This window comes from Phyllostomus hastatus, unplaced genomic scaffold, assembly GCF_019186645.2.
Source record: "Phyllostomus hastatus isolate PE091 unplaced genomic scaffold, TTU_PhHast_1.1 phas_scaffold_78, whole genome shotgun sequence".
NCBI classification, from domain to species: domain Eukaryota; kingdom Metazoa; phylum Chordata; class Mammalia; order Chiroptera; family Phyllostomidae; genus Phyllostomus; species Phyllostomus hastatus.
This window is the reverse complement of record NW_025334041.1, coordinates 66,225,801-66,241,200: the sequence shown is the minus strand read 5'-3', so window position 1 is coordinate 66,241,200 and position 15,400 is coordinate 66,225,801. Positions and strand designations below refer to the sequence as shown.

At 35.9% G+C, this 15,400-nt stretch overlaps 1 protein-coding gene across 2 annotated transcripts in view; it reads left to right on the top strand.

The window, feature by feature from the left end:
- The window catches only part of TMEM131 (transmembrane protein 131), a 221,560-nt gene that overhangs the window by 53,389 nt on the left and 152,771 nt on the right, over positions 1 to 15,400 (top strand). For both annotated transcript variants that reach the window (XM_045827146.1, XM_045827145.1), the window contains exon 3: positions 10,630 to 10,670. In XM_045827146.1, coding sequence (XP_045683102.1) covers positions 10,630 to 10,670 — 41 coding nt within the window. The remainder of the gene's footprint in view (positions 1 to 10,629; positions 10,671 to 15,400) is intronic.

The following is a 15,400-nucleotide window of genomic DNA, read 5'->3' as shown; positions in this document are numbered from 1 at the left end:
TCACACTTTTTAATTTCAAAACTTACTGCAGAGCTACCATAATCAAAACAGGGTACAGCTGGCATGAAGACAGACCTATAGACCAATGGAATAGAATAGACAGCTCAGAAATGAACCTTTGCATATACTCAGTTGATTTTTGATAATGGTGCCAAGACCATTTAATGGGCAAGTGTAGTCATTTTATAAATGATGCTGTGCAAACTAGATACTCACATGCAAAAGAATGAAGTTGGACCCTTACCTAACACTAGATACGAATATTAACTCAAAAATGAATCAAAGATATAAACATAAGACCTGAAGCCATAAAACTCTTGGAAGAAAATGTACAAGAGCTTTTTGACACTGGATTTGGCAGTTGTTTCTTAACTGTGATATCAGAGGTACAGCCAACAAAAGAAAAATTAGACAAGTTGGACTTCATGAAAATGTTTAAATTGTGTGCATTAAAAAGAAAATAGTAAACAGGCCATCTACAGACTGGGTGAAAATATTTGCAATTATATCTGATAAGGGATTGATATGAAGACTATATGGAGAACTTCTAAAACTCACAACAAAAGAGCAAAAAAAAAAAACAATTTAAAAATAGAGGACTTAAGTAGACATTTCTCCAAAGAAGACGTGCAAATGGCCAATAAGCACATGAAAGATGCTCAACAGTGATCATTAGGCAATACAAATCAAAAGTACAATGAAATATCATCTTACACCATCAGGATGGCTACTGTAAAAAAAAGAAGGAACAGAAAATAACGTGTATTGGTGAGGATGTGGAGAAACTGGAACCCTGTGCACTGCTACTAGAAAATGGTATGAAAGATGTTAAGAACATTAAAAATATAATTATCTCGTGAACCAGAAATTTCCACTCAGTATGTGCCCAAAAGAGTTCAAATCAAGGTCTCAAATAAGTATTTGGACATTCGTGGTAATAGCAGTATTATTCACCATAGCCAAAGCATGGAAGCAACCCATGTATGACAGCGGATATATGAGTAAATAAAATATGGTTTATAAGTACAATAGAACACTATTTAGCCTTAAAAGGGTAGGAAATTCTGACATAAGGTACAACATAGATGAATCCTGAGGAGGTATGCTAAGTGAAATAAGTCAGTCACAAAACGACAGATGTTGTATGATTCCACTCAGATGAAGTAGTTTGAGTAGTCAAAACCAGAGACAGAAAATAGAATGGTGGGTGTCCGGGGCTAAAGGAAAAGGAATTGAGTATAGAATTTCACCTTTCCAAGGTGAAGGAAATTTGGGAGGTACAGAGCTTTAGGATTGTGATGGTTGCACAACATTATGAATGTATTTAACACCACTGAGTTGTACACATAAAATGGTTAATATGGTAGGTAGGTTTTATGTTATGTATAATAGTAAAATGGAAAAAAAATGGTGGCTGGATTTGATTTGTAGACTATACATTACTAACCTCTAAATTGTCTTGGAACCCTGCTTTTGGTTTTCTTAAGATAAAGCAGAAGGGAGATGTTAGTTTGACGTGAACAGAATTGTAAAAGTACTCATCTTTTTTTTGATACTTTTATTACAAATACAAACTTGGGGAAAATATGGGAAATTTGGAAACATAATAAAATACTATATTGGATATTGCCAAGTGCCAGTTACTCTTCTAAGTTCTTTTTTAAAAAATTTATTGAATTTATTGAAGTGTCATTGGTTAATAAAATTATATAGGTCTCAGGTGAATAATTCTATAATGTATCATCTGTACATTATTGTATATTCACCACCCAAAGTCAAAATACATGAAATAGGTATAGATTTTATGATCATATTACAAGGGAGCATATTAAACTATGAGTACGTTTATTTATTTCCTTTAAGTCATTTTTCTCTTTGCAAGTATGGCTTTGTTTTCTTATTTTAGTCCGTTTTAAAATTTAACAACAAATTTTACACTCAAAGCAGCCATTTCTCATGATGTCCAGTTGATTACTTAGGGCTGGAGGTGGAGACATAGGACACGAGAAGGTCCTGGCCAGAGGCTAGTCTCTGTGTACTCTCTGTGGTTGAAAGAATGCTTCTTTCTTCATAGATTTTCCAAGGTGACTGGGCTGGTGAGAGCGGAGCTCTTATTTGAACACGGCGTCTCTGTTTTTACTTGTTTTTTACTTCAAATCCTCAGGCTTCTCAAAGCTGTCTCCTCTTCATCTCACCTCATTTTGACTCTCTATTTTCTTCACATCACCATTTCCAGCCCTCTATTTTTAAAAAGTTGGAATAGAAAAGATTAACTAGCTTACTTAAAGGTAGCTTTAAAAACTAGGAACAAAAAAACACCAAAGCATATTTAAATATACAGATAAACCTTACACCTTGTATGACTCAAAATGGATTGTGGGCTTAAATATAAACATAAATCTGTAGAACTTTTAGGGAAAAAATTTAGAGAAAAGCTTTAGGATATAGAAATTGGCAGGGTTTTTGACACCAAAGACTTGACACAGAAGTATAATCTCCATAAAGGGAAAGCTTATGAATTAAAAACTTGGCTCTGCCAAAGACCTTGCAAAGTAGCTAAGAAGTCAGACTATAGACTAAGAGACAAAGAACCGAGTTTTTAGAATACATAAAGAATTCTAAAAACACCACAATAATAAAAAATGCAATTAGGTATTGGCAACAGAGACATGAAATGTTTTACTGAAAAATATATACAAATGACAAAAAGAACATGGAAAGCTGTTGAACATCATCTGTTGGGAAAATGCAAATTAAAGCCACACACACAAAATAATTACAACACCAAGTGCTAACAAGGATGGGGAGAAATGGTCACTCACACATTGCTGGTGAGTAAGTGGCATGCCACTCTGGAAAACAGTTTGGTAGTTTCTTATGAAACTAAACATGGTTACCCTGTGTCCTAGCATTGTAGTCTTACGAATTCTCCCAGAGAAATGGACATTTGTATTCACCCTAAGACTTGTTCATAGAAACTTTATTTGTAATAAATAGTCAAAAGCTGGAAGCAACCCAGGTGCCCTTCTGTGGGTGACTAATTAAATAGGGGTATCCGTGCATGGAACACTGCTCAGCAGTAAAAGGGGGAACAGTTCTTGCTACCTGTAGCAACCTGAATGAATCACCAGAGAATTATGCTGAGTAAACAGCCAGTCCCAAGGTTGTATTTGTGTGATTCCACATACGTGAGTTTTGAGATGACAGCATTTTAGACATGAACAACAGATCAGTGATTGCTGGAGCTTGGGGAGGGGGGAGCAGAAGGTGGGTCATTGTAAAAGGGCAGCACCTGTGGTCCTTGTGATGAAGGAATATTATGAATTGTGACTGTGGTGGTGGATTCATGAACCTATGCCAGTGAGAATATTGTGTAGAATTTAATAGATGCACAAACACATAAATGAGTACACATAAGTGAAACTGGGGAAATTTGAACAAGATATGTGGTTTTGTCAATGTCAATATCCTAGTTGTGATCTTACACCATAGCTTTTGGAGAATGGTACATTGGAGGAAACTGGGTAAAATGTACCTCTCTCTTTTAGTTCTTACAGCTGTGTGTGAATCTACAATTATCTCAATAAAAATTTATATTAAAAATACACATAGGCAAACACATAAGCAAAACAATTTTTTTAAAGGTAAGGAAGACCCATTTTGTGAGTTAAAGATTTCTAAAACTGCCTCATAGGTACTGTGTTCATTTTCAGTGATGAGAATTATTTGCAGAGGACCTTTTGGGAGATTACAGTGGGTAGTTGATGAGAGACAAGGTGACGTGTTGAATTTTCTTAAACAAAAGTGGATCTCATCCTCTACCCATACCCTAATCCTTGAAGAAGTATGTAATTTTATATCTGAGGTGACAGATCTAATCATCTGCAAGGAAACTGAGTAGTTCTTAAGCATAGCCGTGGGGAAAGCTACACAGTATGGGACTCTAATATACTACCCAGTGTGGCCCCTGGTATGACTGACCTGTGTATATGTACCATCAAGAATCTTAAAGTCTAGGCCGGCACACCCCTTGCTTTATATCTAAACACGTAGTGCCTTGTACACAATAGCCCTGTTTGCATAATTCTGAGGTAAATTTCACTCAGTTGAATTTTTCTAAGGAAATGAAATGTTATTCAATAGTTATATAGCATAACATATGACATTAAAATGTTAGCAATAATATGGCCAACTTCAGCCCATGTAAACTTAAAAGATGTTAACATTAGGCACATACAGTCTTATCAAGGGTATGTATGATAATAAGTATGTAATAATAGACTACAGTACAGGCTCTGAGTTCTGACTCTTAACCATTTGCTCCTGGACCGTAATTAGAATCATTCAGAGGCTTAGTTTCCTTATCTATAAAATACAATTGTGCATTCAGGTATCTCCATAAAGTTGTGACAGTTACGCACTTTGACTTATAATGCAAGCTGATGTCATTACAAATGAAAAATCTAAATTACTGCTATTTCTTTATAAAATTCAGGTCACAGTAGGGTTTTCAGTCTCGGCAGTGTAAACATTTTGGACCAGATAGAGTAAGTTCTTGGGGAGAAAAAGACTGACCTGTGCATTGTATTTGTCAACATCCCTGGCTTTTGCCCTCTAGATAAAAGTACCATAGCCCCCTCAGTTGTGCCCATCAAAAATATCAAGATGTTGTCACACAGCCCTGGAGGACCAAATTGCTTCCAATGTAGAGCTACTAGGTTATAGGGAGAAAGTTATCATGTATTATTTTTGTGATAAGAGAATTTAATATTTGAGAACATGTCTCTCACACACACAAATTTGCAGAGGCTGGTCCATTCACTTGTAAGAGTACTCCATTTTCCTCCATATGGTCCTGTTTGGGTTTGGCATGATTTCTGAGAGACCGTGCTCAGATTGGTCTGACATCTGTAGCCTCGTAGTGAGCTAGGCTGAGGCTGGAGCCCTTCCTTACATGCAATAGCAGCATAGATTCTGAATTGTGGGTAGGAAGGAGTCTGTGCTTGTCTTTTGAGATAGACAAAATGAAAAGATCATTTGCAATAAGCCAAGAATTACCAAATTTAAGTTTCTGTGATTCAGTGAAATTTACTTTGAAATACTGTAAGTATGTCTTGTATTTGATAGAAAATCTCCCCACCCCCCCAAAACCATGGCATGGGCATTTTTTAGGGCCCTGATTACTCCTAATAGACACTTACTCTGGATGTAAATTCATAAAGTTCAAGAGTGCCTGCCAGTCAGATGGTGAATAATGAAATCTCAGTGTCTTCTAGGGACTGCTTGATTATTTAGTGAGGCTGATCATCTTTTCATCTAGTCGTTGGCCATTGTTTTTCTTTAGTGAATTGCCTATTCTTGCCCTTTTCTTACATTTTAGTTGCAATATTCTTTCCCCCATTTTCTTCATTTTTTCTCCTTGCTGTTAATTTATATAAATTTTTGCTTAAGATGTAAGGTTATTACTTTGTAACTCTTCCTTGCTTGCCTTTTCTCCTTCTCCTCCTCTTTGACACAATCCTTTTGTCTTTTTTAAATAGATGAGTTGATCTCATTTAATTATATTGTATTTGTGTTTAATCCAGTTCATTTAATTTTTATGCTTTCCTTTTGTTGTTTTCTCTTTTGATTTGAGGCTTAATTTTCAGATAAACATTTAAAATGTTTAAACCTTTATTTTTCAAATTACCTTAGAAATAAAATAGTGTCTGTGGTGATCTGTTCCTTTCAGTAAAATATCAGGGCAAGTCCTGAGATTTATTATAGTTAAATAATGATTTTTCTATTTTTGTGGCTTATACTTCAAAAAATTTACTTTCTACTTTTCTAACCTTATTTCCACATTTCCTTTACCTTAAATATCTATCTTTCACAATACAGCTTCCTCATTTGCAGTTCTTCATAAGTAATCTTTTTGGCCAGACTGTTTTCATGAAGGATTTTTTCCCCCTCCTCAAGAAAGTGTACATGGATGGTATACTTCCTGAGTCTCCTTTCTGCAACCTCAAATGGGAACCAGTTTTGCTTCTCTAGAATTGTTAGGTTATGCTATTTTTGAAGTGACATACAGTAAACTGTCACCTAGCATAAGTGTAGACTTAGAGTACAATTTGAAGTTTGACATTTATACACCTTGTAGTGAAATTATCACTCTAATCAAGAGAATGAATGTACCCATCACCGTGAAAGTTTACTCATGACCTTTGTTGATCGTTCCAACCCTCACTTTCCCATCTCTAGACAAACACTGATCTGCTTTTTGTCACTGTTGCTTAGTTTATATTTTAAACCACTTTATATAAATGGAATCATATAAAATGTACTTTTAGGGGGGTCTGACTCAGCATAATTATTTTGAGATTCATCCATGTTTCTGTATGTATCAGAATTTATTCTTTTGTCACTCAAGTGTTCTTTTAAAATTCTTATTAAAAAATGGTATGTATTTATTATAAAACAGTAAAGAAATGTTTAATGGGGAAAAAAAGAAAAGTTCCCAATCTTGAGTTTATTCTTTTTTATTGTTGAGTAGTATTCTGTTGTGTAGATAGCACACATTTCATGTATTCATTCACCTGTTGATGGAAATTTGGGTTGTTCCAAGTACTGATCAATCATAACTAAAGCTACTATAAACATTCATCTGCAAGTCTTTGGATGGACCCATGCTTTCATTTCTTCTGGGCAAATATCTAGGAGTGCAGTGGCTAGGTCATATGGTGTAGGTGTATGTTTAACTTGGTAAGACATTGTGCCCTGGCTGGCTGTAGCTCAGTAGATTGAGCGCGGGCTGTGAACCAAAGTATCACAGGTTCGATTCCCAGCCAGGGTACATGCCTGGGTTGCAGGCCATAACCCCCAGCAACCGCACATTGATGTTCTCTCTCTCTCTCTCTCTCTCTCTCTCTCTCTCTCTCTATCTCTCTCTCCCTTCCCTCTCTAAAAATAAATAAAATCTTTTTTAAAAAAAAGAAAGAAATTGCTGGGCCTCTTCTAAAGAGGTGATGCTGTTTTGCTTTCCTACCAGCTATGTATGAAAGAATGTCCCCATTACTCCTCCTTCTCACCCACCTTTTGTATGATTGGTCTTTTTCATTTTGGACATTATAATAGATGTGTAGTTCATTGTTGTAATTTATGCTAGCTTTTCCTTAATAGCTGATACAGAGTATCTTTTCATCTGCTTAGATGACATTTGTATAATTGCAAATTTTAAAAAATTGAGTGGTTTATTCAGGGTCTTTTACACATTCAGGATATATTCTTAATCAAATAAGTGATTTGCAAACATTTTCTCTCAGTGCGTAGTTTGCCTTTTCACTTGCATAACAATGTCTTTTGGTGAATATATCTATCAGTTTCTTCTTTTATATCTAGTGGGATTTTTTTCCCTCATTTATGAAATCTTTGTTTCAAGGTTACAAAGATAATCTGTGTTTTCTTCTTGAAGCTTTATAATTTTAGTTTTTATGCTTAGAACTACTGTTCATCTAAACTTAGTTCAAGTGCCTTGTGTCACACAAGGGTAAAGGCTTACTTTCCCCCCAGTAGATTTGTCCAGTTGCTCCAGCTCTGTATGTTGAGAAGGTATATGTTTCTCTATTGAATTGCATTGATGCATTTGTTGAAAATCAAATGACTACAAATGTGAGTTTATTTCTGGACTTTCTCCTGTTCCATTAATCTTGATTGCTATAGCTTTTTTTTTTTTAGTGTGGTAAGATATGAGTAACGTAAAAGTTACATTTTTAACCATTTTTAAGTGTACAGTTTTGTGGTATTAGGTATGTTTACATTTGTTTTCACATCAGTACCATCCAGCTCCAGAACTTTTTCATCATCCCAGACTGAAACCCTAACTACTCCTATCCCAGACCCTGGCCATTCTGCTACTCCATTCTAGTTTCTGCCTATGACTACTTGACTACTCTAGGTACCTCATTTAAGTGGAATCTTACAGTATTTTTTCTTTTTGTGACTGCTTATGTCACTTAGCATGCATAAGTGTAGACTTAGTCTTTAAGGTTTATCAATTTTGTAACATATCAGAATTTTCATTCTTTTTAAGATTGAATAATGTTCTGTTGTATAAATTACATTTTGTTCATTTATTGGTTATAGGCACTTGGGGTTTCTTCCACTCTTTGGCTATTTTGATGCTACTATGAACATGGATGTCCAAATATGAGTCCCTGCTTTCTGCTTTCAATTCTTTTGGGTCTATACCCAGGAGTGGATTTACAGGATCATATGGTAATTGTTTAATTTTTTGAGGAACTGCCTTACCATTCTCCACAGTAGCTGCACATTTGACTCCTACTAGCAATACACAAGGGTTCCAGTTTGTCCACATCACCGACTTCACTTACTCCACTTCTCTACTTACCAAAACTTGCTGTTTTCTGTGTGTGTTTTTTTGTAGTAACCATCCTAATGGGAATGAGGTGGTATCTCAAATGGGAGTAAGGTGGTATCACATTGTGGTTTTGATTTGCATTTCCCTAATGATCAGTGATGATAAATATCTTTTCATGCGCCTGCTATCCATTTGTATGTCTTCTTTAGAGAAATGTCTATTCAAGTTCTCTCCATTTTTTAATTAAGTTTTCTGTTGTTTGCTGTTGAGTTGTGGCAGTTCTTAATGACATTCTGTATACTAATTCTTCATCAGATATATGATTTGCAAATATTTTTGCCCATAATAAAAAGTTAAAGACATTTTTCTTTAAGTACAGAAATAGAAGAGTTGAGAGAATGAATATCCATTCACTTACCATTGAGATAGACCTGACAGTTATTAACATTTTCCATATTTGTGTTATATACACATATACTTTCATGCACACACAAATTATATTGCTGAAACGTTTTAGAGAAAATTACAGACCTCGGACATTCACCCAAGCATTCGCTTTGAAAAATAAGGACAGTTCTTACATCTGCCATATATCCTTCATATATATTCTCCAAAATACTATTTCAAAATAATATGTGTTAATGGGGAAAATGATGCCACCGCTCTACTGCTTTTTAATTATACTGTAGAAACTAATCTTTTGGGATAAGTTCACTGGTGGTATTCCTCAAAGTCTGGGCATTTGCTCACATCATATCATCATCATCATCATCATCATCATGAAACACTTCATTTCCTTCATTAGTTGCCTCTCAACTTCTTGCTTTCTCTCTTATCTCCTCTAATCTATCCTCTACACCAAAGCCACAATAGTATCTTTAAAACCACATCTGTCTCTGTTTCTTACTCCTCCAGACCCCTTGTATTGCATTTAGAATATACACAATTTGAACTTCTTACCAGAGCACAACATAATCTGCCCTGTTTACCCCTCCAGGCTCATTTCCTCTTCTTTCTCTGCCTTCTCTCTAAGCTCCAGCCATGTAGACCTGCTGTCTGTTTTTCGAACATTGAGGCTTTTCCCTGTATGAGGACCTCTGCACGTGCTATTTTCTCCACTACCACCCAATCTTGCTTCCACACACAGCTCTTTTTATCCTTTAGACTTTAATGTAAATGTTCTCTCTGCAGACAGGCCTTTCCTTATCATGTGTTCAAGCATGTCACCTATTCATTCTCTGACACAGTGCCTTTCCAGAATTTTCATAGTTCTTTATTCAGTGGATAACACATATCATTTAGTTTTAAGATGATTCCCCTTCTCCTTGCACTCTGTAGTGGCTGGAATTTATATAGCAGTACCTGGCACACAGTGGTGAGCCTTGAAGAGTGAGAGGCACATGTAGTCTCACAAAGCAGTAGTAAAGAGGACGCTTCTTGTCACCTGGTCTGGCAAACTTTTAAAAGTCAATCACATTACTTGGTATTATTTCCATGTGTGTTAAAATCTAATCCAGATTACTCTTGCACTTTAATTATAGGTTTCCCCACTACCTGAAAGCAGAGGTTTCTAAAAGCCAAAATGGCGTGAAGTGGAGAAGCAGTTTTATATACAGAAAATTTTTTAAGCGTTTCCAAATCCAAAATTCAATGCAGGGACATCTTTTATTTTGTTCATCATGATCAAAATGCTTAATTACGTCCAATTTTACACTAAGGTGTAACACCCTAAGAGCTCCCTTATGTTTTTCTAATACCCTAGGACACAGCTTGCTAAGGGACACACAAACTCAATGGAGAGAAAAGGCCCAGATGCTCCCAAACCGGGCTCAGAGCTGTGGGGCTGGGTGTGTGGTGCTGAGGGTGGTTCTGGGGAAGCAGTGCGGTGGGGCCGCTCTCACTACTGGGGGGCCACTGCCTCTTTCATCTGCTGCGGAACAAACTCTGAGCTCTATTTTAGCTTTTTGCCTTTTTTTTTTTTTTTGTAAAAGCAAAAATCCTCTTACGGTTTTTTCAGTTAGTGAAAACAGGCAACTAATGTGGGTCTTTTCTGAAGCAAAGTGGTGTAATGTGAACTAAAAAAAGCAGAGGGCACCTGTATATAATAGTGTGACAAATCATTTCATATGATTTGGGGATTGGGTTTAACCTGAAAATTCAAATGAGCATAAGTTCAAAGCTGAAAGTACAATAAAATATTTTGGATATTTCATATGTCTATAGTATAAAGATTTTGTTTTAGTATTTTCATCATTGTTTTCTTCCTTTCACAGACAGAGACAACACTTGGACTCAGTTCATATCAACAAAAAAGGTAAAAAAGAAATACATATATATATTTTATGGCATATAAAATTCTGTAGATTTAGTAAGATACTAACATACTTTCAGTTCCTTCTGGGGGATTCCTACAATGTTCCCCATACTTTTTTGTTGAAGCATATCATAAATCACATTATATCATGTATTTAAGTATTGTGTATGGAAAGCCAGGTTTAAATCTGAATTCGTATGTGATGTATTGTGTAGCATTTTTCCCCCATCATATATGAAGGGCTTTTTACTCATAGCTGAAATTTCATGGCTTTGTGTGAGAATCAACTTTGTAACTCCCTAGTGACACTTTCCCGGGTCTGTTACAGATTGACCATTGCTGCCCTCAGTATCACCAGAGTCAGTCTGCCTGCAGGTTCCTGGGAGAGGGGACTGGGAGCAGTGAAACCCAGTCTCATGTCTAAAAGATGCCTTTTAAACACAGAATCTCTTGTAGTTACAGGGGAGTTGTTTTATCCTCAGGTATTAGGAGAGTACATACATGCATGTGAATTTGAAGATAACTTTCACACCTCCAAATTCTCCTGTCTTTTGGAGCTTTTCACATCTATTATGGAGACAATATAAAGAATGCTACTGCGTGATTCATTTTAATATCCATTGAGGGCCTGCCACTGGTTTCTGGAGGGGGAGGAGAGCTTCCTGTGAATCAAAGATCCTTGATACTAAAGTACATCCAGGATTATCCTCACACTAGTGAAGTTCAGACAGCATCAACAGAAAATTTTGAGAAAGAAGTAGCAAGTATTCAGATTAAGAGTAGGACCACTAGAACTACTTCATATATATGTATAATAATGAAATTCCTTTAGTAATCACTGTTTTTGCTCTTTTCTCTTTCATATCTGCAATTAAATATCCTGACTTCCTTATTGCTCTGTCCTTCTCCTTAATGTTATATATGCTTCTTTGGACCTGATCTGCTCATGAACCCTACCCAAAGGACATACCCACTGCCAACAGTAAGGTGTAGACTTCTCTGCTACTATGCTTATAAATTTTAATGCCACCTTCCATCCTTCACCCTTCCCCAAATATTTTTGACTGTGGATGGATTGTTTTCAGACCACTGGTAGTCTAGCCTGATTCCACCTTGTCTGGACCATCTAAGAGCCATAGAGTTCTCTGACCCATCTGGAGCAAAATTAGTGTTGAGAAAAGCACACTTGATAGATATCTTTTGCTTCTTCCTCAATCCTTTATACCAGCAGTTAAGAGGTTAGTTATGGAATTATACTACATTTATGAAAGCGATCTTACTCATCATCATAAATTCAGACAACTGTACTTGGACAACAATAAAACAATTAAAAAATAAAATGTGCAGTTGTATAACAACAGAATTGTAAATGTATAGTTGTATCAGAATAGAAATTGTGATTTTTTTTCTTTTTCAGTTCAAATACAGATTGTTCTATAAAAGTGTCAGGGTTTGGGTTCGGGTTCAAAAATTGCCCTGAGATGAAAGTTACCAAATGATCAGAGATGACTCTGAACAAGAGACTCTAATAGGTTGTCTTGTTGAGCCCCTGTGTTTGACACATGAGGAAGCTGAGACTTACAGAACCAAGGGATGTGCCCAAGGTTAGAGGAGCAGTTTCAGTTTGAATTGATTTTATCTTATGCCAGCCCAGTGTTACATTCTCTTTGACTATTCTCATATCAAATATCAAATCCTGTGATATCCCTGTGTTTTCTCTTTTAGCCAGTATTTCTAGAAAAAGAATATAGAGAATTAGTAGGAACTAGAGGGGGGAAAGGCGGTAAAAGAGGAGTAGGAATGCCAGTGGAGACTGGGAGGGAAGTCAGCATGACTGAGTGTACATGGCAGGCAGGAGTATTGAAGAGAGGTAAGAGATACAGTCTGTTTTCAGTTTCTCAAAGTATCTCCTCAATACTGGGGCTCTGGATGTGCTCCTTGGCTTTGGGAGTTGTGAAGGATAGTTGAGACACCACTTCAGATGAGGTCCTGAAGTATATGTGTTGAAGAAGTGACAGAATGCAAGCTGCCTTGCAGCACACTTGGAGAGGGTATTAGAATCAGATCATGAAAGCCTCCGGTTTTAGTTGTAGGAGATCTAAGACACATGTGACTTAAAATAGCTTGTTCAAAAGCTTTTTGACATTTTGCGCCATATCTATATGGGAGAAAAAGAACTTTACCTAACAACATAAGCCATAATTAACTTAAAAAGGACAGGAGGCCTATAAGTAAAAGCTAAAAAAATTAGTAGAAATATTTGATACCTGGGCAAAGTTTTATTAGGACACCAAAAACACACACCATAAAAAAAATGATAAATTGGACTTCATTGATATTAAAAACTTCTGCTCTTCAAAAGGCACTATTACCCCCCAGTTTTATTAAGATATAATCGATACATAATACTATATAAGTTCAAGGTATACATAATGATTTTGTTTATGTCTACATGCAAAATGATTACCACAATAAATTTAGTTAATATCACCTCACAGTTACAGTTTTTTCATGTGATGAGTTTTTAAAATCTTCTTAGCAACTTTAAAAATACAATACACTTTTTAACTATATTTACCATGCTGCATATTGTAACTCCAGAAATTATTTATCTTATGGACAGAAGTTTGCCATTTTAATCATCTTTCCTTATTTCCCATCTCACCACTTGCCTCTGGAAACCACCAGTCTACTTCTCTGTTTCTTTGAATTTATTTGTTTTTTTTTTTTAGATTCCACATAATTGGGATCATACAATACTTATCTTTCTCTCTCTGACTTATTTCACTTAGCATAATGCCATCAACATCTATCCATGTTGTTGCAAGTGGCAGGATTTCCTTTTTTTTTTTTTTTCCCTCACCCAAGGATATGTTCATTGATTTTAGTAAGAGAGGAAGGGGGTGGGAGTGAGAAAAAGAGAAATGTTGTTGTTAAAGAGAAACATTGATTGGTTGCCTCCCAAACTCACCCCGGGCAGGATCAAACCCACAACCTGGTATGCGCCCTGACTGGGGATGGAACCTGCAACCTTTTGATGTATGGGATGGCACTCCAGTCAACTCAGCCACTTGGCCAGGGCTAGGGTTTCCTTTTTTTAAATGGCTGAAGAATATCTCATTGTATATATATACCATATTCCCTTTTTCCATTCATCCATTGATGGGCACATGGGTCGTTTTCATGTTTTGGTTATTATGGTAAGTAATGTTGCAGTGAACATAGGATATAGATATCTCTTTGACATAGTGATTTCATTTCCTTCAGATATATAACCACAAGTAGAATTGCTGGATCCTGTGGTAGTTCTATTTTTAATATTTTGAGGAAACTCCACATTGCTTTTATAGTGACTATACCAGTTTACATTCCCACCAAGAATGTGTAAGGGTTCCCTTTTCTCTACATCCTCATCAGCACTTTTATCTTTTTTGTTTATAAAACTTTTTTATTATTTTCAATATTATTTTGTATTGCTTTTGGTGCATAGTATAGTGGTTAAACAGTCATATACTTTACAAAGTGCTCTCCTGATATATCCAGTGCCCACCTGGCCCTGGCACCACATAGTATTGCAGGATTATTGACTGCATTCCCTGTATTGTATGTTACATCCCTGTAACTATTTTGTAACTATCAATTTGTACTTCTTAAATCCCTTTACCTCTTTGACCCATTCCCCCAAACCCAAAGGTCCTCACCTCTGGCAACAACCAGTCCACTCTCTGTGTCTGTGAGTCTGTTTCTATTTTGTTTATTTATTTTGTTCTTTAGCTTCTACTTACAAGTAAAATCATATGGTATTTGTCTTTCTCTAATTAACTTTTTCATGGGACATAATACCCTCTAGGTCCATCCATACTGTCACAAATAGGGTTGTTTTCTTAGTTTGTCTTTCTGGTAGTTCATTATTGGTATATAAAAATGCAACCAATTTCTGATTATTAATTATGTATCCTGTTACCTGCATGAATTCATTCATCAGTTCCAGTGATTTTTTTGGTGGAATCTTTCGAGTTCTTTGTATACAGGATCATGTCATCTGCAAATAATGACAGTTTTACTTTTTCCTTTCCACTTTAAATACCTCTTATTTCTTTTTGTCTGATTGCTGTGGCTAGGACTTCCAGGACTGTGTTAAAGAAGAGTGGTAAAAGTGAACATTCCTGTCTTGTTTCTGATCCTAAGGGAAATGTGTTTCATTTTTCCTCCTTGAGAATGATGTTGGCTGTGGGTTTGTCATATATGGCCTTTATTATGTTGAGGTATGTTCCCTCTATTCCCACTTTTTTTTTTATCATAATGGGTGCTGGATTTTGCTGCAGATGCTTTGTCTACATCTATTGATGTGATTATATGATTTTTTTATCCTTCATTTTGTTTATGTGGTGTATCATGTTAATTGATTTGCGCATATTGCACCAACTTTGCATCCCAAGAAAAGATCATGGTATATGATAATTTTAGTGCACTGTTGGATTTGGTTTGCTGATATCTTTTACCTTTTTGATAACGGCCACTCTAACACTTGTGAGTTAATATCTCATTGTGGTTTTGATTTCTGTTTCCCTGGTGATTAGTGTTGTTGAATACAATCTTTTCATGCACCTATTATACATTTGAATATCTTCTTTTGGAAAAAATGTCTATTTAGGATCTTTGCCCATTTTTACATTAGATTATTTGGTGGGGGTCTTTTTGTTGTTTTGAGTTGTTGAATTCCTTATATG